The 25820-nt window shown below is 41.0% G+C and overlaps 1 protein-coding gene across 2 annotated transcripts in view; it reads right to left on the bottom strand.

Moving 5' to 3' along the window:
• The window catches only part of LOC139760687 (failed axon connections homolog), a 35514-nt gene extending 19525 nt beyond the window's left edge, over positions 1–15989 (bottom strand). For both annotated transcript variants that reach the window (XM_071684242.1, XM_071684243.1), the window contains exons 1-4: positions 15844–15989; positions 13688–13841; positions 10934–11066; positions 2931–3127 (exon numbers count right to left, since the gene is read on the bottom strand). In XM_071684242.1, the coding sequence (XP_071540343.1) occupies positions 2931–3127; positions 10934–11066; positions 13688–13803 (446 nt within the window). In that variant the 5' untranslated portion in view covers positions 13804–13841; positions 15844–15989. The remainder of the gene's footprint in view (positions 1–2930; positions 3128–10933; positions 11067–13687; positions 13842–15843) is intronic.
• Positions 15990–25820: the final 9831 nt, after the last annotated feature.

Raw genomic sequence — 25820 nt, 5'->3', positions numbered from 1 at the left:
AGGAGAGACTGAGTACAGAATCGAAAAAGGTGAGAACAATGGACGTTAGGGGAGTGGGGGAGGAATGGGATGTATTTAGGGAAGCAGTAATGGCTTGCGCAAAAGACGCTTGTGGCATGAGAAGTGTGGGAGGTAGGCAGATTAGAAAGGGTAGTGAGTGGTGGGATGAAGAAGTAAGATTATTAGTGAAAGAGAAGAGAGAGGCATTTGGACGATTTTTGCAGGGAAATAATTCAAATGACTTGGAGATGTATAAAAGAGGCAGGAGGTCAAGAGAAGGGTACAAGAGATGAAAAAGGGGGCAAATGTGAGTTGGGGTGAGAGAGTATCATTAAATTTTAGGGAGAATAAAAAGATGTTTTGGAAGGAGGTAAATAAAGTGCGTAAGACAAGGGAACAAATGGAAACATCAGTGAAGGGGGCTAATGGGGAGGTGATAGCAAGTAGTGGTAATGTGAGAAGGAGATGAAGTGAGTATTTTGAAGGTTTGTTGAATGTGTTTGATGATAGAGTGGCAGATATAGCGTGTTTTAGGGGGGGATGGTGTGCAAAGTTTGAGGGTTAGGGAGAATGATTTGGTAAACAGAGGTAGTAAAACCCTTGCGGAAGATGAAAGCCGGCAAGACAGCGGGTTTGGATGGTATTGCAGTGGAATTTAATAAAAAAGGGGGTGACTGTATTGTTGACTGGTTGTTAAGGTTATTTAATGTATGTATGACTCATGGTGAGGTGCCTGAGGATTGGCGGAATGCTGGCGTAGTGCCATTGTACAAAGGCAAAGGGGATAAAAGTGAGTGCTCAAATTACAGAGGTATAAGTTTGTTGGGTATTCCTGGGAAATTGTATGGGAGGGTATTGATTGAGAGCATCAGATTGGGGAAGTGAAGTGTGGTTTCAGAAGTGGTAGAGGATGTGTGGATCAGGTGTTCGCTTTGAAGAATGTATGTGAGAAATACTTAGAAAAGCAAATGGATTTGTATGTAGCATTTATGGATCTGGAGAAGGCATATGATAGAGTTGATAGAGATGTTCTGTGGAGGGTATTAAGAATATGTGGTGTGGGAACAGACGAAAGAATGGCGCAACCCACCCAAATACACATGTATATACATACACGTCCAGACACGCACATATGCGTTTCCATTTCCCTTTCATTACTTATTCGACCAAACCACCTCACACCACATATTGTCATCAAACATTTCCAACCCATCCATCCAAGTACAACCCTATTTATAGTTCATACCTCGCAAACATATAATATTGTTGTAACAACTATTCCTTCAAACATACCCAGTTTTGCTTTCCGAGATAACGTTTTCTCCTTCCACATATTCTTCATCGCTCCTAAAACTTTTGCCCCACCCCCACCCTGTGACTCATTTCCGCTTCCATGGTTCCATTCGTTACTAACTCCACTCCCAGATATCTAAAACACTTCACTTTCCCTATTCACACTTACATCCCAATTAACTAGTCCCTCAACCCTACTCAACCTAATAACCTTGCTCTTATTCACATTTACTCTCAAATTTCTCCCTTCACACACTTTTCCAAACTCAGCCACCATCTTCTGCAGTTTCTTCCACCAGAGCTGTATCGCTGGCGAACAACAAATAACTCACTTCCCAGGCCCTCTCATCCCCAACATACTGCATACTTGTTGCATTTACCTCCCTGACCATCCCATCCATAAACAAATTAAACAACCATGGGACATCGCACACCCTGCCCCAAACCGACCTTAACTGGCAACCACTCAATCTCTACTCTTCTTACTCGTACACATGCCTTACATTCTTAGTAAAAACTTTTCACTGCTTCTAGCTGTTTACCTCATAAACCATAAACTCTTAAGACTTTCACAAAGCATATCTATCAACCCTATCATATGCCTTCTCCAGATCCATAAATGGTACATATACAGCCAACTGTTTTTCTAAGTATTTCTCATACAGATTCTTCAAAGCAAGCACCTGATCCACACATCCTCTACCACTTCTGAAACCACACTGCTCTTCCCCAGTAATATTAATGATGATGATAATAACAACAACAACATCAACAACAACAACAACAACAACAACAACAACAACAACAACAATAATAATAATAATAATAATAATAATAATAATGATGATAATAACAATAATAATACTACTACTACTAATAATAATAATAATATTAATAATAATAATAATAATAATAATAATAATAATAATAATAATAATAATAATAATAAAAATAATAATAATAATAATAATAATTATGAAAATAATTATACTACTACTACTAAAAACTGATGCGTATCAATAAACACAGCTCAAAGGCAATGAGCACTGACACAAAGTCAATGAAGACAGTTCCTATGAGACGACAAATAATGACACTCGAAAGTTACCGAAATGTGACGATCTTGCAAGTCAGTGAATACTGAAATACCAGCACGTTTTTCAGATGTAATGTTCCTAAGAAGATAAATATGCATGATGATGATCATTAACAAATCCTTCCAGCTGATGTTTAATGACACATCTTCAGTTCATTAATACAACTGCAGATCAGTGAACGATGATATACGTAAATTACTGAACACAATTCAACCTGCAAGCCAGTGATATTGATGAAGGCAAATAGGCTCATATACTATACACCTAACCAGTGGTGGTGGAGACAGCGAGTGGAGCGGTGGTGGTGGAGATAGTAGTGTATGAAGGTAATTGCAAAGGAGGAAAGTGTTGAAATGTGGTAGCATCCAAGATAATGCTGGTGGAGGGGTTATGGTGAGACAGCGGTGGTGTCATTAGTGACCAAAAGTAATGTTAAGGGTGGTGGTGGTGACACTCTGCCACCATGCTGGCCCCACTACAACCAGCTTCTCTACAATCACTACATCCTGCCTTTTACATTCCGACCCAAGGCTCACCCACCAGAAGAGATGTTCATCGGCCAAGACCCTAACGGCCTCCAGGCTGGCTGCCTTCTGCTGCCCAAACCGGTTATCGATCTTCACGTTAAAACGTTTAGTGAGATACTCAAGTATGAACTCCGAGTCGGCGACGTCCTCTCCGTTGATGGTGATCCAAGGGCACTTTCCTTTAGGCCCAAATGGTGTCTTCGTGTCCACCTGTTAGGGAGGTTGTTCAAGTTACTCAAGATGTAGCAATTGTACAGTCTTAAAGGATGATACAAAATCATTGGAACGTGGTAGTTGGTAATGCACATAAACTGCACGGAAATATTACAGTACTTAATACTAAAACGATGAAGTGCAACAACGCGGCTGGAGTGAATAGGAATGCAGTTTGAGTGTGCCTGGTAAGATGTATGGAAGGGTGGTAATTGAGAGGATGGTGATATGAACAGAGTTTCAGACTAGGGAGGAACAAAGTGGCTTCGATAGTGGTAGAGGATGTGGATCAGGAGTTTGCTTTGAAGAATATGTGCGAGAAATATTTAGACGTTTATATAGCGTTTATGGATCTGGAGAAAGCATGTGATAGGGTTGACAGAGATATTCTGAGGGAAGTGTTGCGAATATATGGTGTGTGAGGATAGTTTCTAGGAGCAGTGAGAAATTTCTATCAAGAGAGTAAGGAGTGTGTGCAGGTAAGAAGGGAGGAAGCTGAGTTGCTCTAGGTGAAGTGGGTCTGCGGCAGGAATATGATGTCATCATGGGTTTTCAATCTGAGTATGGACTGGGTGGAGAGAGAAGTGAACTTGTACAAGGGTCTCGGAGAGAGAAGCAGATATGCAGTCTGTTGACGTGGGAGTAGGCCTGGTAAGATGTATGAGTCAGCTTTAGTTTGCTGATGACACGGTGTTGGTGGTAGATTCGAGTGAGAAGCTGCTGAAGCTAATGTCTAATTTTGAGAGAGTGTGAAAGGAGAAAGTTGATATCAAATGTAAATAAAAAGCATAGTGTGAGTGTGAGATTGAAAAGAGAGAATCTGGAGGAAGTGAGGTGCTTTAGACAACTTGGAGTGGATACAGCAGCGAATGGAACCACGGGAGCTGAAGTGAGCCAGAAGGGTGAAGGGGCAAAGGTCCTGATGCACTGATGAATTTGTGGAAAGAGAGGTCACTGAGTTTTAGAAGAGAAATGGGTTTGCTTGATGGTACAGTTGTCCCGATGGTGCTGTGTGTGAAGAGTGAGTTTTGGACTGAAATGGAAAGAGGGTGTATGTTTTGGACATGAAGTGTTTGAGTAAAATATGTGGTGCGAGGAGGGATGATCGAATGTGGAACGAGACTAAAGAGGGAGATTGTAGTAAATAATACTAAAATCATTACAAGTTGCAGTGACAGGAGGAGACTCGATATCAGAAGCCATTCACATTAAAGAGAAAGCACTTGTTATCAACATCCAAAATAACATGCCACCGCCATACACCTATTTGATGGCCCGCCAATTGGTCGTAGACCTAATGCCGTTTTAGGACAGGTGGGACACATCAGTGACCAGTCAAAAGCTGCCGAGTCCGCCATTTTCAGGAATTAACCAAATGCCTTGTTTAATCACGTTAAAAAGTATGATCATTGTATTGACTGGAGTACTGCCATCTCAGTTATCAACTCAATCTCCAGTACCACGAGAAATATCATTGTGTCTATTATTATCAAATACACCTTAATAGGCCTTAATATTAGTGAAGGTCTATACAAATTGGATAGCTTTACTGTTGAAAAAATTTGTGAAAAATCCCCTTCTGGTCCAAATACTAAGTTTATGATACGCTCGTTGTCTGTCTTGGACAGTCACTTGTTTACCAAATGACGTCCTCGCTACGTCTCGTTGATGTATATCAACAGACATTTCTTTCTTATATCTCCCCTGATGATGTGATTATTACACAAAAGTGCACTTGGGAACTTATCGTGTTTCATTTCCCCGTGGACTCATAGGACTCCACAGAGCATCTCTATCAACTCTATCATATGCCTTCTCCAGATTCATAATTGCTACATACAAATCCATTTGCTTTTCTAAGTATTTCTCACATACCTTCTTCAAAGCAAACACCTGATCCACACATCCTCTACCACTTCTGAAACCACACTGCTCTTCACCAATCTGATGCTTTGTACATGCATGCCTTCACCCTCTCAATCAATATCGTCCCATATAATTTCCCAGGAATACTCAACAAACTTATACCTCTGTAATTTGAGCACTCACTTTTATCCCCTTTGCCTTCGTACAATGGCACCATGCAAGCATTCCTCCAATTCTCAGGCACCTCACCATGAGTCATACATACATTAAATAACCTTACCAACCAGTCAACAATACAGTCATTCCCTTTTTTGATAAATTCTACTGCGCTGTCTCCCGCGTTAGCCATGTAGCGCAAGGAAACAGACAAGAGAATCGCCCAACCCACCCACATACACACGTATATACATACACGTCCACACACGCACATATACATATACACACGTGTACATAATTCATACTGTCTGCCCTTATTCATTCCCGTCGCCACCCCGCCACACATGATATGACAACCCTCTCCCCCAACATGTGCGCGAGGTAGCACTAGGAAAAGACAACAAAGGCCACATTCGTTCACACTCAGTCTCTAGCTGTCATGTATAATGCACCGGAACCACACCTTCCTTTCCACATCCAGGCCCCACAAAACTTTCCATGGTTTACCCCAGGCGCTTCACATGCCCTGGTTCAATCCACTGACAGCACGTCGACCCCGGTATACCATATCGTTCCAATTCACTATTCCTTGCACGCCTTTCACCCTCCTGCATGTTCTCAAACATTTCATTTCCACCACATCCACCCTCCTCAGTACAACTCTATCTATAGCCCACGCCTCGCAACCATATAACATTGTCGGAACCACTATTCCTTCAAACATACCAATTTTTGCTTTCCAATATAACGTTCTCGCCTTCCACACATTTTTCAACACTCCCAGAACTTTCGCCCCCTCCCCCACCCTATGACTCACTTCCGCTTCCATGGTTCTATCCGCTGCCAAATCCACTCCCAGATATCTAAAACACTTCACTTCCTCCAGTTTTTCTCCGTTCAAACTTACCTCCCAATTGACTTGTCCCTCAACCCTATTGTACCTAATAACCTTACTCTTATTCACACTTACTCTCGGCTTTCTTCTTTCACACACTTTACCATACTCAGTCACCAGTTTCTGCAGTTTCTCACATGAATCAGCCACCAGCGCTGTATCATCAGCGAACAACTGACTCACTTCCCAAGCTCTCCCATCCACAACAGACTGCATACTTGCTCTTCTCCAAAACTCTTGCATTCACCTCCCTAACAACCCCATCCATAATCAAATTAAACTACCATGGAGACATTACGCACCCCTGAGAACCAATTACGCACTGAGAACCAATCACTTTCCTCTCTTCCTACACGTACACATGCCTTACATCCTCGATAAAAACTTTTCACTGCTTCTAACAACTTGCCTCCCACACCATATATTCTTAATACCTTCCACAGAGCATCTCTATCAACTCTATCATATGCCTTCTCCAGATCCATAAATGCTACATACAAATCCATTTGCTTTTCTAAGTATTTCTCACATACATTCTTCAAGGCAAACACCTGATCCACACATCCTCTACCACTTCTGAAACCACACTGCTCTTCCCCAATCTGATGCTCTGTACATGCCTTCACCCCCTCAATCAATACCCTCCCATATAATTTCCCAGGAATACTGAACAAACTTATACCTCTGTAATTTGAGCACTCACTTTTATCCCCTTTGCCTTTGTATAATGGCACTATGCAAGCATTCAGCCAATCCTCAGGCACCTCACCATGTGTCATACATATATCAAATAACCTTACCAACCAGTCAACAATACAGTCACTCCCTTTTTTAATAAATTCCAATGCAATACTATCCAAAGCCGCTTCCTTGCCGGCTTTCATCTTTCGCAAAGCTTTTACTACGTCTTCTCTGTTTACCATATATATATATATATATATATATATATATATATATATATATATATATATATATATATATATATATATATTATTCATAACTGTCCACCTGACACTCATAAAGCCTTTACCTCCAAAACCCTAAAAGTCTACAGCAGGTTGCCCCATGGAGCAGTACTTTATTCAAATTTCTCCAGTATTTTCTTTCATGACCTTCCATCTCTTCCTGCAGACCATATTGTAAAGTTCTTTCATTCTGTGATGACCACATAATCATCACACCATAGTAATCATCAAGCAACGCCTAACATGATATATTACCTCACACCTGGCTCACGCAAAACAGAATGTCTATATCTCCAAAGAAATCTACCGTCATTCTCAACACCAAAAAGACGAATCTAACCTGCTCACTCCCATAACCCTGCATACTCAACCACTTCCAGTCAACAGAACAACTATACTGGGTATGTATTACACACGACACATAAATGACATTACCCCCCACTACAAATATCAAAACACTGGGCTTAGAGAAATTAACCTTAAGAGCATTTACCAGCACCAATCCCGGGCGAGGAAAAAAATTTCCCTAGTATTCTCTAGAAATGGCTACTTCATTTGCTCCGCCCTGATATACACCTTAACCTCCTGGTCATCCACCCTGTCAAGAGGTAACACAACGAAATGGCAAACCACATAAAACAAGGCTCTTACAGCAATCACCAGCTGCCTAGGTGACCACAAACAATCAGCACTTGCAAAATGAAACAAAAATACTTCCAATAACAATCTTACCAATCTGTATAGCACTGATCAAGATCACATAAATGGTAAGTTCTAGTTGGATCTACTATGTAGGTCACAAGTGATCCTCATCCCATGATAGTCAGGGTCAGCGACCTCTCTCCATGCTAGTCAGGGTGCCACTGTCGGTCTAGCTTAGAACCTTGTGCCATCCTAACCCGGCTGGTAGTGCAGACTACATGTAAACAACATACGAACAATCTCATAGGTAGTTGGAGCCTTACCAAGCAACTGACAGAAACAAATAACACTGAACAAACCGCAGAGAATACAATACATTCACTTGTTAACAAAATCGTAAGTTCTTTTTTGTCCCACGAAATAAAATAGGTGGACCTTATAGTACTTTTCACGCTGAATTCGAATCTGTCTTTAGATTTTCTTTTTTCAATCAGGCATGGTTTTAAGTGACAGAACAAATGATTTTCAAAATTAATGTATATTGCTCATTCATACATAAGGCTGGTATTACATTTAAAAACTTACCTCTAAAATGTAGAAGTGCACGATTTTCGGCAACATTTGGCCTCAGGAACATCCTTCCTTAGTGTTTAGCAATAATCTGCCAAAATAGAGGGGCCACTTTCCATGGTAGAGCTTTTCCATGTTCAAAATGTCCTGGTGAAATCTTTCGCCGCGCTCATCACCGACTAACCCAAGATTTTCTGGGAAAAAGTATAAGTGCTAGGCCAAAAAGTGGAATTTTACTCGTATTGCACCTCATGACTTTATACAAAGTCAACATATCTTTTACATCACAGTAGTTTTCCGATCTGTGATTCCCCCAAAAATCTTTACAAACTCTCTTAAATGGCAGCCATGGTTTTTTTCAACTTCATTTACTTCTTCATCGAAATTTCATCTCGAAGTAGTTCTCTGATCTGCGGTCCTATAAAATTACCCTCCTTGATTTTTGCATCACTGATTCCGGGGAATTTATTCCTCAAATATGTGAATCCATGGCCAGTTTTATCCATACCTTTGACGAAGTTCTTCATCAACCCAAGCTTAATGTGCAATGGAAGCAGATAAATTTTATCATGATCAACACGAGGACTGATGACATTCCTCTTCCATTGAGTTAGTAATGTTCGTTTTGGCCACACTTTCTTTACATAATTTTTGTTGTCCCGGCTATCCCACTCACAGAAGGAACAGAACTTCGTGTAATCAAGTTGCATTCCGAGTAAAAGTGCCACAATCTTTGGGTTACCATATACATTCCACTTAAAGTCCTCATACTTAATTTTTTCCAAAAGAAGCTTCATGTTATCATACGGTTCCTTCATGTTAGCTGCGTGAGCCAGAGGAACGGAGGGGAACTTATTTCCGTTGTGGAGTAAAACCGTTTTCAAGCTTACTTTAATAAACAAGCGCCGCTCATCTGTGTTATATTCGTGGCCAAGTGCCTCTATAACAGAACGAACATCATTGCAAAACACTAGACCATTTTCAAGGGAGAAAAATTCTTTTGAAAACAACATGGCGATCAAGATAACAACAAACTTTAGTTTCATTCTGGAGAAGATTTCAGCCCTTTAACCTGGAACCCGAAAGTTTGGCTTGCTTCTTAGAACAATTTAAATCGCAGACGAGATCATTAAGATCTGGCTCAGCAATTATGGTTCACTTGAAGAACAGCTTCAGATGTTGGAACCATATTGTCCTCTCCTTGGTCTACTTTCTTAATACCAGACTCATCGACACTAAGTGCAACGTTTCTTGAAGGCTCTGTCAAGGGTAATTTCTGACTGAGAAGTATTGGCCCATTAGTAGATGGTAAATTAGGATATTCAACAGTATGCTTGGATTTTGATGTTTTACCGTTTATATTTATGACGCAGATATGGCAATCCGAAGTGTGATCCTTGGGTTCTCTCCAAACCATAAAAATGGCAAAAGGCAAACGGCGTGAACCTTATGCTCATGCTGTGAGAGGCCTGACATAAGACAACAAATATGAGGGCCCAATTTCATCCTGATCATCCAATTTACAACGAAAGTAATGCTCATAGCATTTTCTTAATGAGGGGTGTGAAAGCGTTTTTGCGATATGAATGTCAATTCACTGCAGATGTAGCAATGAGAATTCGGACTTTTACAGTTTCTCGAGATTATAATGGTGGATGGGGTATCAGCACAACACTTGAATAAACAAAAGCACAATCTTTCAACACAGTGGAAAAGACACTGTTCACACACCAAGTTCTAGCCTGGAACTGAGAGAGAACTGCTACTCTGAAGTGGGCACTGTCTGAATGTCCCAACATTTACAGTCGTGTTTCTGAAGGCCCCTGGTGAGTCATTTATCAATGCTTGTGCTTTCATGAAGATATTGCACTTCACAAACAATGAAAATAACTGTTTGTTAAACTTTTTGTTTCAAATGCTCTGTAGAGTACTGATACATATATACTTTACGTAATGATGTGCCAATATGCTGGAACAAAACATTCAGCGTACAAAAATACATAAATTTTTTCCATGGGACAAAATCTTTGTTTACCAGTATTATCAATATATTTGTACAAAACACATAAATAAAAGCATTACACGAATATAATAACACAATGCATAATACTCCCACATGCTCAGGGCCTTTTCAGCACAGTAATTAATCACTTCCATCCAAGCCATCCCATATCTCTCCAACACCTACCTTCAAACAGAAACAGGAAAAAAGAAAAAACAGCCCTCCTCAGAACTTCAGCATCCTAAACTCACAGTCCCCACTACCCCAGCAAACACGACATTGACAAAACACACACACTAACGACTCAATAAGCAGTAAACAAACGCTTTTCCAAGTCCTAATTCTCACTCTATCAAACATTCAACCAACTACAACTAAACTCCAGGGATATGTGCAAGTCAAACTTTCTCATCTGCGTTCGGAACACTATCCATTTCTACAACACTGGAAACGCCGATTCAACAAACCACAAGACCCCTTCATGCCTTAGACGCAACTTCCATTCTGAAGACACTAAACGCTTACTCCTCATTCGTCGTACACTTACCTCACAAAGACATACACACATCACACTTCTATACCTACGGTCCTAACCGGTGGACATTGCCAACTTCGTGACTAGCACAGGAAACCCATAGAGGGGAATCACATAGTAAGAAAGAGACATGTTTTGTTACATTTTAACATACCGAAACTTCATCACTTGCCTTATACTTTATGGCAGCCATTCTGAGGAAGGTTTCCACCTTAAGGGCGTACGGGCCGAGGTTTGGGCAGTACTTTCCTCGTCGGAACTGGTGTAGTAGCACCACGTCATGGCCGATGCTCTCCCACTCCTGCCTGGTGGTAAACAAACATCCTTAGCACTAGCTACATCAGCCGGTACATTCCAATGAAGAACTTGTGTTTATATATGTCATACTCTACTTGCATTTGTCTACTTGGCGAGCGGTCGACCTGTAAATCACCTGCTGCATATTGTACTTCAACTTGTTAATACTTCAATGGCTGGGCTCCTATTGACATCATCTCCAATTGCTCGGGAATGGCTTCACATAGAAAATATCGTCTGCTGCTCTTTAAGGGAAGGTGAAACGTCATGTTGAAGTCTTGTCAAGGCCCCGTACAATTAATCATCAAAGGGTAAGCAAATTAGTTTGGTGACAGCAGAGTTCAAATGTATTTACAAAACAGCAGTGCGACCCAGGCGTAAGAAACAGATGATCACGTTATGTTCGAACCATTTTTTCTTTTTCATAAAATACCGTACATGCTCGTGTATAGTTAGAGTTTTTAAGACTAAATCTTTAGGCAAGAAATTAGGGGGGTCAACCTATACGTGGGTCAATTTCGTTAGGTTGAAATCCGTGCATGAAGGGAAGGGATAGGAGCAGCTTTTAGCTTCACACATGAAAAATATTTACCTTGTCATCAAATTTTTGTGGAAGACGCTGTGATATTTTCGTTCTCCATCACCAACCATGGCTCGCCTTAAAATCTGGGATGCTAATTTCCTTGCTAGTTTCATGGCAAAAATTCAGGACATCTACACACAGTTGCTAGTTTCTAGATTTTCCGTTTAAAATTTTAAGTTACATAAGAGTATTTCTTTTCCCAAATTGTTTTACAATGCTCAAGGTGAAACAGTTTACTATAGCAGGAAATATTGTGCAAACGTGGAGACACCAAAAATGTAAAAAAAGAAAAAAATTGCTGCGTCTAACTTGAAAACTGTTGGTAGGGTAAGCTGGTTCTAATGGGATCCTGCCAGTAATCATATTCATGCGTGTCTGTTTGGTGTTTTATGTAATTCTAAAGTGAACACTTGTAAATCAAAAGTACCGTAACATTGTATCATATACAAACGTCATATTTTACAAACATGATCAGCTCTTAAATGAAGATGGGCCACATGCATAGCGAGAACGTGTAGGGTCTTAGAATTATTTTAACACACGAAGAAGGTGGATGTTGCTTCCGTAATTACCCTGGCAACTGATAAGACTAAAGCCCAAACAACCAAGCAACTTAAAAAAAAGATGCCTAGGTCATGTAAGTTATGTCAGATCTATCACCGTCTCTACGCTGAGAAAGGCAACACACTGGCAACAGACGATTGGTTAAGATGGACCTAATGAAGTTGTTAGATTACCTGCTGGAGTAATTCAACTTCTGTAATTCAGTTTTAATATCACAAATTTTTTCGCACACTTTTGCTTGTGATAACTTATTTTGTGTTGGGAGAAAGTGACAAGTAACAGAAGGATATTTTTGCAATAATGAATACGTCAAACTGCTAAACTGTATGTATTAGCAATTACTGAAGTATTGTCACTAGAATCTGCTATAAACAGTAACAATTTCAGAGTTGAGGAAAACTGTATTTTGAGTTGGTTTCAGCCGCATAGCCTCAGATGCTAAGAAGACAAGTGATTTTCTGTGAGGATGGAAGTATCAAACAACTATTTGCGTTCTCTTGTGAGCAGTTAGTGTGATAAGACGTGAAAGGTACAGGCTACAAGACTTGTTATTCGCCCATGGTTGTGTCTGAGGACGACAGTAGCGCCGGCAACAGTATAGTCTCTCATATGCAGCACCAAGACAAGGAGCCAAGGAGAAACTCCAGACACTGGAAACACCGTGGACTTACAGAGTACATAACACGTATTTACTTACATTCTGAAACTGCAAAAGATCCTTATGCCTGTCATTAGCCCTTAGTTACCTATCATCCGTTAACATAAACGAAACCAATATACTGACTATTCGTTCATATTATAACTAAGCCTAATCAGCTGTTATACGATATCGTTAAATCAGCCTAAGCGTTTAGAATTCCACCTTAACAAGATAATGAGGGCTTGATGGGAGGCTTTTAGTGTTGTGAATTTGTTCACTGTGGCTTCATGCGTAATGAGAGTTTATACGATTGTAGAATTACTCTTAAATATCCTTATGATCTAAAGAAGGTGAAAAAGATTTTTCGTTTGGTGGATGCAGCTTGACGTTGACGGCCATAATGGCTTATCGGCTTCAAGCCCATCCAACCAATCATCAGTACAGCAACACAGACTTTCAGCATGACAGTGAAATAACTGCTGTATAATGTAACAACTCATAATTTATGAAAAAGCTTTCTCTTATCACGCGACAAGCTTACCTTAAAATGACCAGCTAGATATAAGAAAGATGTTTCCAGGCTGGAGGAGCAATATTCAGAGTTGCTGGCTTTTATTTTCACAAATAAAGAGTTATCACTAATTGCTGATTAGTGACCTGTTGTAGTATCCTGCTGTACTAATTTCACAAGCGGCTCCTGTGTGACGTAATCTCACCAAGACCATATTCTGACAAGACTTGCGGGGAGATGTACAACAAAAAATTCAAATCATGTTCATCAATTTTCTGTATGACTCACCAATTAATCAATAAATCAAATCATGTACAAGAGATCTTATTACCTTAGCCTCCTCTGCCTCCAGTTAGAGACCACCTTTCCGGCCAGGAGAACCGCTGACACGGCTGTGAGGATGGCAGAGGTGTGTCTTAGCCACTCTCGCGTCCACCACTCCTCCATCACACCTTCCGTGGTAGCATCAACCGCGTCCACACCACCTGCCATTCATTGATACTACCTGAGCATGCTGTTTGCAGAGTTAAATTACTGTGGTTTCAGTGGAAATTTATATTAACATACTCACTGATGATTTAAGTAAAATGTTTGATGGATTCGCCTTTATTCTAGTATCTGACAATACAAACAGTTAATGAGAGGCACCCAGAGCCATTTGATGGCAAGCACTCATATTGCTGTTGCTCACGATTTACTAATTGGCGGGGCTCCTCCACTTCTTGCATGGGGACAGATACACACAATGAACGTAATCTTACTTGTTGACATACTGAAATGTCTTTAATGGTGATAATTTCTTACAATAGGGAGTGACTAAACCGGAAATTTACAGTTAGACTACAGTGACGCTATTTCATCTCGAACGAGACAGGCAGCAGCACACCTCCCATTAGTGGTTTAATCATAATATTTACCAGGTCCCATGATGTGACGCGAGCAAGACATTATAGACACCCAACAAACTTGAGCATATATAGTTATATAAATATGGGTTAGTACGAGGCAAGTTACAGAAGTAGCTTACATTCAACCACGGTAAAGAATGGGTCATACTTCATATATATGGAGAGTTCACTAAAAAATGATACACATATTTGGACAATATGACAAGATAATGGCGTGAGCTATGGGATACGAGGATACATGTACAGGAACATGGGGAGATACCATAACACTATATTGCAAGTTCCAGAGGTGAACTGAGGGCAATATGTATTCATAACAGACGTTTTTGATATAGGTAGGGTTAGCACACGTGCCGCTACTGACATTGGTCAAGTGTTTGAGCTCAAGGTACCATTACTGGCACAGGTCGGCCCGGGTGTAGTGTATTGTACTGGGCTCGGATGTGTGGGTTATTTAAAATGTAGTAAACCGCTTCCTCCCAAATGATAACAGTTCATGAAGCACTCGTATTGGTAATTAATTCCATATCTAATCCTAATGAAAAACAACCTTTGTCTAAGTGTTTTTGCGATGATTATTTTACCATAGAAGAATTAGAAGAATGGACATTTTAGGTGCAAGAGAATTAAGATATGTTTATCTTCTTTTGTTGGATAGAAAACACAAGTTATGTATGCAAAACATGTAAAATTGTTTTTATAAAACATGTTAAGTGCAGGTGATCTTAATATTTATGTGATCAATTTTCATTTTTCTTCATTGGTGCCAGTCACCATACTCAGTCTGTATCTAGTTCAATTGCTTTTTGGACTCTCTTATTGTTATTTTTGCCTATAGTATTATGAAAACCACACTGGGAATAATTACACGTACTTATACTTCATTTGTTGTCATTAGTGACATTAAAATGAACGCTTTACTAAACTAAAGTGAAGCTAGAATTTGTACAAATACTGTTTAGTCCCAAATAATCAAAACTTCATTTTCTATGACCTGGTTGCGTGGCAGAAAACGATATCTTTCTACATCTATGGGAAACAAACGTAAATGTTACACACCTTACGTAACGTTACATAACAGTTTCCATTTTATAATAAACTTGTAGTAATAACCTGTGATTCTACGATAGATTGAAGAAATCCCAGAGATTATACAAAGCTATTCTAGTTGTATCTAACATCTCAAATGGTATAATCAACACATGCTACTTTAGAAGCTGTTCATTTAAGATATATGTATGACTAACTTCCTACAATCAATTACTCTCATAATTTTCTAGTTTTACTTCTAACTTTTTGCTGTTCATCACTCTCCTACAAGCCTAGAAAAAAAACTCTCCCAAATTCTTCAACTAAAACTCGCCACTCTAATCAATAATCCAGTAACTTGGTCACTACCCTGTAGTTGAAATGGAAACAGTGCCTTCGTGTCTGGTTACGTATAATACCAAAAATTACGTATTACTATCAATATACTCAACTGATCTAAAAATATATGCTGACAGCTAGTGCAACTACGACGACTTCTACAACAGGTCGTATGTCCTTTGATAAATTCTTACATAAAAGCGGCACTTACTGAAAACTGGGGGCGTGCTTGGAGACTGCTTGCAATCAAGGATAGGGAGATGCCGTAACGTTTCTCACACACTGTTTAGCTGAGCACAAGAAACACATTCCTATCCTGAGCACCAAGTTCCAACCACTAATGTTTACATGTCTGCAGTGCCATCTATGGTTGACAATGAAACCTACAGGAAAGTTTGAAGTTTTTAGCGGGAATTGTTGAAATATTTCCTTAACAACATGCAATAATTGCAGCTCTTTCATGGACATCAAGTGAGGAATTATAAACACCTTGAAAAGGATATAACAAACACTTCACTGACCACAGTGTGAGCGTTCATGCCTTCCTTAGGTGAAGTTATGTACCCTACATTGTGATCTCACACGTGAGCGTCAAAAAGCACACACACACACACACACACACACACACACACACATATACCTCGCTAACGCGGGAGACAGCGACAAATTATGATGATAATAATAATAATGATGATATGTATATATCCTTGGGGATAGGGGAGAAAGAATACCTCCCACGTATTCCCTGCGTGTCGTAGAAGGCGACTAAAAGGGGAGGGAGCGGGGGCTGGAAATCCTCCCCTCTCGTTTTTAATTTTCCAAAAGAAGGAACAGAGAAGGGGGCCAAGTGAGGATTTCCCTCAAAGGCTCAGTCCTCTGTTCTTAACCCTGCCTCGCTAATGCTTGAGATGGCGAATAGTGTTAAAAAAAATATGTATCCATCCATCCATTCATCCATCCATCAATAGATTGAACCAGGGCATGTGAAGCGTCTAATGGTAAACCATGGAGAGTTTTGTTGGGCCTGGATGTGAAAAGGGAGCTGTGGTTTCGGTGCATCATACACGACAGCTAGAGACTGAGTGTGAACGAAAGTGGCTTTTCCTAGCGCTACCCCGCGCGCGTGCCGGGGAGGGGGTTGTCATTTCATGTGTGGCGGGATGGCGACAGGAATGAATAAAGGCAGCAAGTATGAATTATGTACATGTGTATATATGTATATGTCTGTGTATGTATATAGATGTATGCGTTGAAATGAATAGGTATTTATATGTGCGTGTGTGGACGTGTATGTATATACATGTGTATGTGGGTGGGTTGGGCCATTCTTTCGTCTGTTTCCTTGCACTACCTCGCTAACGCGGGAAACAGCGACGAAGCATTATATATGGAGGAAGTAAAGTGTTTTAGATATCTGGGAGTGGATCTGGCAGCGGATGGAACCATGGAAGCGGAAGTGAATCATAGGGTGGGGGAGGGGCGAAAATCCTGGGAGCCTTGAAGAATGTGTGGAAGTCGAGAACATTATCTCGGAAAGCAAAAATGGGTATGTTTGAAGGAATAGTGGTTCCAACAATGTTGTATGGTTGTGAGGCGTGGGCTATGGATAGAGTTGTGCGCAGGAGGGTGGATGTGCTGGAAATTAGATGTTTGAGGACAATGTGTGGTGTGAGGTGGTTTGATCGAGTAAGTAATGAAAGGGTAACATAGATGTATGGAAATAAAAAGAGCGTGGTTGAGAGAGCAGAAGAGGGTGTTTTGAAGTGGTTTGGGCACATGGAGAGAATGAGTGAGGAATGATTGACCAAGAGGATATATGTGTCGGAGGTGGAGGGAACGAGGAGAAGTGGGAGACCAAATTGGAGGTGGAAAGATGGAGTGAAAACGATTTTGAGTGATCGGGGCCTGAACATGCAGGAGGGTGAAAGGCGGGCAAGGAATAGAGTGAATTGGATCAATGTGGTGTACAGGGGTTGACGTGATGTCAGTGGATTGAATCAGGGCATGTGAAGCGTCTGGGGTAAACCATGGAAAGTTGTGTGGGGCCTGGATGTGGAAAGGGAGCTGTGGTTTCGGGCATTATTGCATGACATCTAGAGACTGAGTGTGAACGAATGTGGCCTTTGTTGTCTTTTCCTAGCGCTGCCTCGCACACATGAGGGGGGAGGGGGATGGTATTCCATGTGTGGCGAGGTGGCGATGGGAATGAATAAAGGCAGACAGTGTGTATTGTGTGCATGGGTATATATGTATGTGTCTGTGTGTGTATATATATGTGTACATTGAGATGTATAGGTATGTATTTTGCGTGTGTGGACGTGTATGTATATACATGTGTATGGGGGTGGGTTGGGCCATTTCTTTCGTCTGTTTCCTTGCGCTACCTCGCAAACGCGGGAGACAGCGACATAGCAAAATAAATAAATAAATGTATATTTTTTTTTTTTTTTTTTTTTTATACTTTGTCGCTGTCTCCCGCGTTTGCGAGGTAGCGCAAGGAAACAGACGAAAGAAATGGCCCAACCCCCCCCCCCCCATACACATGTACATACACACGTCCACACACGCAAATATACATACCTACACAGCTTTCCATGGTTTACCCCAGACGCTTCACACGCCTTGCTTCAATCCACTGACAGCACGTCAACCCCTGTATACCACATGACTCCAATTCACTCTATTTCTTGCCCTCCTTTCACCCTCCTGCATGTTCAGGCCCCGATCACACAAAATCTTTTTCACTCCATCTTTCCACCTCCAATTTGGTCTCCCTCTTCTCCTCGTTCCCTCCACCTCCGACACATATATCCTCTTGGTTAATCTCTCCTCACTCATTCTCTCCATGTGCCCAAACCATCCCAAAACACCCTCTTCTGCTCTCTCAACCACGCTCTTTTTATTTCCACACATCTCTCTTACCCTTACGTTACTTACTCGATCAAACCACCTCACACCACACATTGTCCTCAAGCATCTCATTTCCAGCACATCCATCCTCCTGCGCACATCTCTATCCATAGCCCACGCCTCGCAACCATACAACATTGTTGGAACCACTATTCCCTCAAACATACCCATTTTTGCTTTCCGAGATAATGTTCTCGACTTCCACACATTTTTCAAGGCTCCCAAAATTTTCGCCCCCTCCCCCACCCTATGATCCACTTCCGCTTCCATGGTTCCATCCGCTGACAGATCCACTCCCAGATATCTAAAACACTTCACTTCCTCCAGTTTTTCTCCATTCAAACTCACCTCCCAATTGACTTGACCCTCACCCCTACTGTACCTAATAACCTTGCTCTTATTCACATTTACTCTCAACTTTCTTCTTCCACACACTTTACCAAACTCAGTCACCAGCTTCTGCAGTTTCTCACATGAATCAGCCACCAGCGCTGTATCATCAGCGAACAACAACTGACTCACTTCCCAAGCTCTCTCATCCCCAACAGACTTCATACTTACCCCTCTTTCCAAAACTCTTGCATTCACCTCCCTAACAACCCCATCCATAAACAAATTAAACAACCATGGAGACATCACACACCCCTGCCGCAAACCTACATTCACTGAGAACCAATCACTTTCCTCTCTTCCTACACTTACACATGCCTTACATCCTCGATAAAAACTTTTCACTGCTTCTAAAACTTGCCTCCCACACCATATATTCTTAATACCTTCCACAGAGCATCTCTATTAACTCTATCATATGCCTTCTCCAGATCCATAAATGCTACATACAAATCCATTTGCTTTTCTAAGTATTTCTCACATACATTCTTCAAAGCAAACACCTGATCCACACATCCTCTACCACTTCTGAAACCACACTGCTCTTCCCCAATTGGATTCTCCGTACATGCCTTCACCCTCTCAATCAATACCCTCCAATATAATTTGCCAGGAATACTCAACAAACTTATACCTCTGTAATTTGAGCACTCAATCTTATCCCCTTTGCCTTTGTACAATGGCACTATGCACGCATTCCGCCAATCCTCAGGCACCTCACCATGAGTCATACATACATTAAATAACCTTACCAACCAGTCAACAATACAGTCACCCCCTTTTTTAATAAATTCCACTGCAATACCATCCAAACCTGCTGCCTTGCCGGCTTTCATCTTCCGCAAAGCTTTTACTACCTCTTCTCTGTTTACCAAATCATTTTCCCTAACCCTCGCACTTTGCACACCACCTCGACCAAAACACCCTATATCTGCCACTATATCATCAAACACATTCAACAAACCTTCAAAATACTCACTCCATCTCCTTCTCACATCACCACTACTTGTTATCACCTCCCCATTTGGGCCCTTCACTGAAGTTCCCATTTGCTCCCTTGTCTTACGCACTTTATTTACCTCCTTCCAGAACATCTTTTTATTCTCCCTAAAATTTAATGATACTCTCTCACCCCAACTCTCATTTGCCCTTTTTTTCACCTCTTGCACCTTTCTCTTGACCTCCTGTCTCTTTCTTTTATACGTCTCCCACTCAATTGCATTTTTCCCTGCAAAAATCGTCCAAATGCCTCTCTCTTCTCTTTCACTAATACTCTTACTTCTTCATCCCACCACTCACTACCCTTTCTAATCAACCCACCTCCCACTCTTCTCATGCCACAAGCATCTTTTGCGCAATCCATCACTGATTCCCTAAATACATCCCATTCCTCCCCCACTCCCCTTACTTCCATTGTTCTCACCTTTTTCCATTCTGTACTCAGTCTCTCCTGGTACTTCCTCACACAAGTCTCCTTCCCAAGCTCACTTACTCTCACCACCCTCTTCACCCCAACATTCTCTCTTCTTTTCTGAAAACCCATACAAATCTTCACCTTTGCCTCCACAAGATAATGATCAGACATCCCTCCAGTTGCACCTCTCAGCACATTAACATCCAAAAGTCTCTCTTTCGCGCGCCTGTCAATTAACACGTAATCCAATAACGCTCTCTGGCCATCTCTCCTACTTACATAAGTATACTTATGTATATCTCGCTTTTTAAACCAGGTATTCCCAATCATCAGTCCTTTCTCAGCACATAAATTTACAAGCTCTTCACCATTTCCATTTACAACACTGAACACCCCATGTATACCAATTATTCCCTCAACTGCCACATTACTCACCTTTGCATTCAAATCACCTAACACTATAACCAGGTCTCGTGCATCAAAACCACTAACACACTCATTCAGCTGCTCCCAAAACACTTGCCTCTCATGATTTTTCTTCTCATGCCCAGGTGCATATGCACCAATAATCACCCATCTCTCTCCATCAACTTTCAGTTTTCCTCATATTAATCGAGAATTTACTTTCTTACATTCTATCACATACTTCCACAACTCCTGTTTCAGGAGTAGTGCTACTCCTTCCCTTGCTCTTGTCCTCTCACTAACCCCTGACTTTACTCCCAAGACATTCCCAAACCACTCTTCCCCTTTACCCTTTACCCCTTATATATATATATATATATATATATATATATATATATATATATATATATATATATATATATATATATATATATATATATATATATATATATATATATATATATATATATATATAAATAGATAAATGAGAATGATTTGGTAAACAGAGGAGAGGTAGTGAAAGCTTTGAGGAAGATGAAAGCGGGCAAGGCGGCGGGTTTGGATGGCATTGCAGTGAAATTTATTAAAAAAAGAGGGTGACTGTGTTGTTGACTAGTTAGTGAGGATATTCACTGTATGTATGGCTCATGGTAAAGTGTCTGGGGTTGGCAGAATGCATGGATAGTGCCATTGTACAAAGGCAAAGGGGATAAAGGTGAGTGTTTCAAATTACAGAGGTATAAATTTGTTGAGTATTCCTGGGAAATTATATGGGAGGGTATTGATTAAGAGGGTGAAGGCATATACAGAACATCAGATTGGGGAAGAGCATTGTGGTTTCAGAAGTGGTAGAGGATGTGTAGATCAGGTGTTTGCTTTGAAGAATGTATGTGAGAAATACTTAGAAAAACAAAGGGATTTGTATGTAGCATTTATGGATCTGGAGAAGGCATACGATAAAGTTGACGGAGATGCGCTTTGGAAGGTATTAAGAGTATATGGTGTGGGAGGCAAGATGCTAGAAGCAGTGAAAAGTTTTTATCGAGGATGTAAGACATGTGTACGAGTAGGAAGAGGGGAAAGTGATTGGTTCTCAGTGAATGTCGGTTTGCAGCAGGGGTGCGTGATGTCTCCATGGTTGTTCAATTTGTTTATGTATGGGGTTGTTGAGGAGGTGAATGCAAGAGTTTTGGAGAGAGGGGCAAGTATGTAGTCTGTTGTGGATGAGAGAGCTTGGGAAGTGTGTCAGTTGTTCGCTAATGATACAGCGCTGGTGGCTGAGAAACTACAGAAGCTGGTTACTGAGTTTGGTAAAGTGTGTGAAAGAAGAAAGCTGAGAGTAAATGTGAATAAGAGCAAGGTTATTAGGTACCGTAGGGGTGAGGGACAAGTCAACTGGGAGGTAAGTTTGAATGTAGAAAAACTGGAGGAAGTGAAGTGTTCTAGATGTTTGAGAGTGGATTTGGCAGCGGATTGAACCATGGAAGCGGAACTGAGTCACAGGGTGGGAGAGGGTGCGAAGGTTTTGGTGGCGTTGAAAAATGTGTGGAAAGGGAGAACATTATCTCAGAAATCAAAAATGGCTAAAAATGGTTCCAACTATGTTATATGGTTGCGAGGCGTGGACTATAAATACGGTTGTGCGGAGGAGGGTGGATGTGTTGGAAATGAGATGTTTTAGGACAATATGTGGAGTGAGGTGGTTTGATCGAGTAAGCAATGAAAGGGTAAAAGAAATGTGTGGTAATAAAAGAATGTGGTTGAGAGAGTGGAAGAGGGTGTATTGAAATTGTTTGGCCACATGGTGAGAATGAGTGAGGAAAGATTGATGAAGAGGATACCTGTGTCAGAGGTGGAGGAAACGAGAAGTCGGAGACCAAATTGGAGGTGGAAGGATGGAGTGAAAAAGATTTTGAGCGATCGGGGCCTGAACATGCAGAAGGGTGAAAGGCGTACAAGGAATTGAGTGAATTGGAACGATGTGGTATACCGGGGTCGACGTGCTGTCAATGGATTAAACCAAGGCATGTGAAGCGTCTAGGGTAAACCATGGAAAGTTCTGTGGGGCCTGGATGTGGAAAGGGAGCTGTGGTTTCGGTGCATTATACATGACAGCTAGAGACTGAGTGTGAACGAATGTGGCCTTTGATGTCTTTTCCTTGCGCTACCTCGCGCGCGTTCGGGGGATCTTTCATTGATAAATCCCTTAAGTTAGCAAGGAAATCATTTCATTGAGTTGAGCCCAAACCTCCCAATGACATCCAGAATCTTTTAGTTCTCCCTTTTGATAATAATTTCACTTTAATTCCCATGTTGCTTGAATCCTTAATGTATATGTTGCCTTCAGCAACAATAATACTATAAAAAATATCTTAATCAGGAATTCACCAGATAATTCTCTTGGATGCATCTATAAAGAGCCATGTGGAAACTATGATAAATTCTATGTTGGGCAGACTGGTAAGGATCTTTCTGTTAGACTTAAGCAACATAAATATAGTATAAGAACGGGACAAGAATCAAATGCCTTGTTTAATCACGTTAAAAACTATGATCATTGTGTTGACTGGAGTAATGCCATCTCAGTTATCAACTCTAACTCTATTACCAAGAGAAATATCATTGAATCTTCTATCATTAGATACACAAAGAGTTATAATCTTAATATCAGTGATGGTCTATACAAATTAGATATCTATTGTTCATAAAATTTGTAAAATGATAAGTTTATGAACGCTCATTGTATGTCTTGGACAATCGCATGTTTACCAAATGGCGTTCTAGCTTCGTCTCTTCGATGTATATCACCTGATTTAAATTTCTCTCTTGTGTCTCCCCTGATTATGTGATTATTACACGAAAGTGCACTTGGAGACTTATCGTGTTTCATTTTCCCTGTGGACTCATAGGAATATCTTGATCACGCGCAAAATTGTGATCCTTTCCAATATATATATATATATATATATATATATATATATTTTTTTTTTTTTTTTTTTTTTTTTTTTTTTTTTATACTTTGTCGCTGTCTCCCGCGTTTGCGAGGTAGCGGAAGGAAACAGACGAAAGAATTGGCCCAACCCCCCCCATACACATGTACATACACACGTCCACACACACAAATATACATACCTACACAGCTTTCCATGGTTTCCCCGGACGCTTCACATGCCTTGATTCAATCCACTGACAGCACGTCAACCCCTGTATACCACATCGCTCCAATTCACTCTATTCCTTGCCCTCCTTTCACCCTCCTGCATGTTCAGGCCCCGATCACGCAAAATCTTTTTCACTCCATCTTTCCACCTCCAATTTGGTCTCCCTCTTCTCCTCGTTCCCTCCACCTCCGACACATATATCCTCTTGGTCAATCTTTCCTCACTCATTCTCTCCATGTGCCCAAACCACTTTAAAACACCCTCTTCTGCTCTCTCAACCACGCTCTTTTTATTTCCACACATCTCTCTTACCCTTACGTTACTTACTCGATCAAACCACCTCACACCACACATTGTCCTCAAACATCTCATTTCCAGCACATCCATCCTCCTGCGCACAACTCTATCCATAGCCCACGCCTCGCAACCATACAACATTGTTGGAACTACTATTCCTTCAAACATACCCATTTTTGCTTTCCGGGATAATGTTCTCGACTTCCACACATTTTTCAAGGCTCCCAAAATTTTCGCCCCCTCCCCCACCCTATGATCCACTTCCGCTTCCATGGTTCCATCCGCTGACAGATCCACTCCCAGATATCTAAAACACTTCACTTCCTCCAGTTTTTCACCATTCAAACTCACCTCCCAATTGACTTGACCCTCAACCCTACTGTACCTAATAACCTTGCTCTTATTCACATTTACTCTTAACTTTCTTCTTCCACACACTTTACCAAACTCCGTCACCAGCTTCTGCAGTTTCTCACATGAATCCGCCACCAGCGCTGTATCATCAGCGAACAACAACTGACTCACTTCCCAAGCTCTCTCATCCCCAACAGACTTCATACTTGCCCCTCTTTCCAAGACTCTTGCATTTACCTCCCTAACAACCCCATCCATAAACAAATTAAACAACCATGGAGACATCACACACCCCTGCCGCAAACCTACATTCACTGAGAACCAATCACTTTCCTCTCTTCCTACACGTACACATGCCTTACATCCTCGATAAAAACTTTTCACTGCTTCTAACAACTTGCCTCCCACACCATATATTCTTAATACCTTCCACAGAGCATCTCTATCAACTCTATCATATGCCTTCTCCAGATCCATAAATGCTACATACAAATCCATTTGCTTTTCTAAGTATTTCTCACATACATTCTTCAAAGCAAACACCTGATCCACACATCCTCTACCACTTCTGAAACCACACTGCTCTTCCCCAATCTGATGCTCTGTACATGCCTTCACCCTTTCAATCAATACCCTCCCATATATATATATATATATATATATATATATATATATTTTTTTTTTTTTTTTTTTTTTTTTTCATACTATTCGCTATTTCCCGCGATAGCGAGGTAGCGTTAAGAACAGAGGACTGGGCCTTTGAGGGAATATCCTCACCTGGACCTCTTCTCTGTTCCTTCTTTTGGAAAATTAAAAAAAAAAAAAAAAATAGAGAAAATGGCCACATTTGTTCACATGCAGTCTCTATCTGTCATGCATAACTCACCGAAATCACAGCTCCCTGTCCACATCCAAGCCCCATGGTAAACCCCAGACGTTTCACATGCCCTGGTTAAGTCCATTGACAGCACGTCGACCCTGGTGTACCACATCGTTCTAATTTACTCCATTCCTTGCACGCCTCTCACCTTTCTGTACGTTCAGGCCCCGATCGCTCATAATCTTTTTCACTCCATCCTTCTACCTCTATTTTGGTCTCACGCTTCTCCTTGTTCTCTCCACCTCTGACATATGTTTTCTTTGTCAGTCTTTCCTCTCCTTCTATCCATATGTCCAAACCATTTCAACACACCCTCTTCCGCTCTCTCAACCACACTCTTTGTACTTCAACACATCTCTCTTACCCTTCCACTAATT

This window comes from Panulirus ornatus, chromosome 37 (assembly GCF_036320965.1).
Source record: "Panulirus ornatus isolate Po-2019 chromosome 37, ASM3632096v1, whole genome shotgun sequence".
In the NCBI taxonomy this organism is placed as follows: Eukaryota; Metazoa; Arthropoda; class Malacostraca; order Decapoda; family Palinuridae; genus Panulirus; species Panulirus ornatus.
The sequence above is the reverse complement of the archived record's forward strand: the minus strand, read 5'-3'. Positions and strand labels throughout refer to the sequence as shown.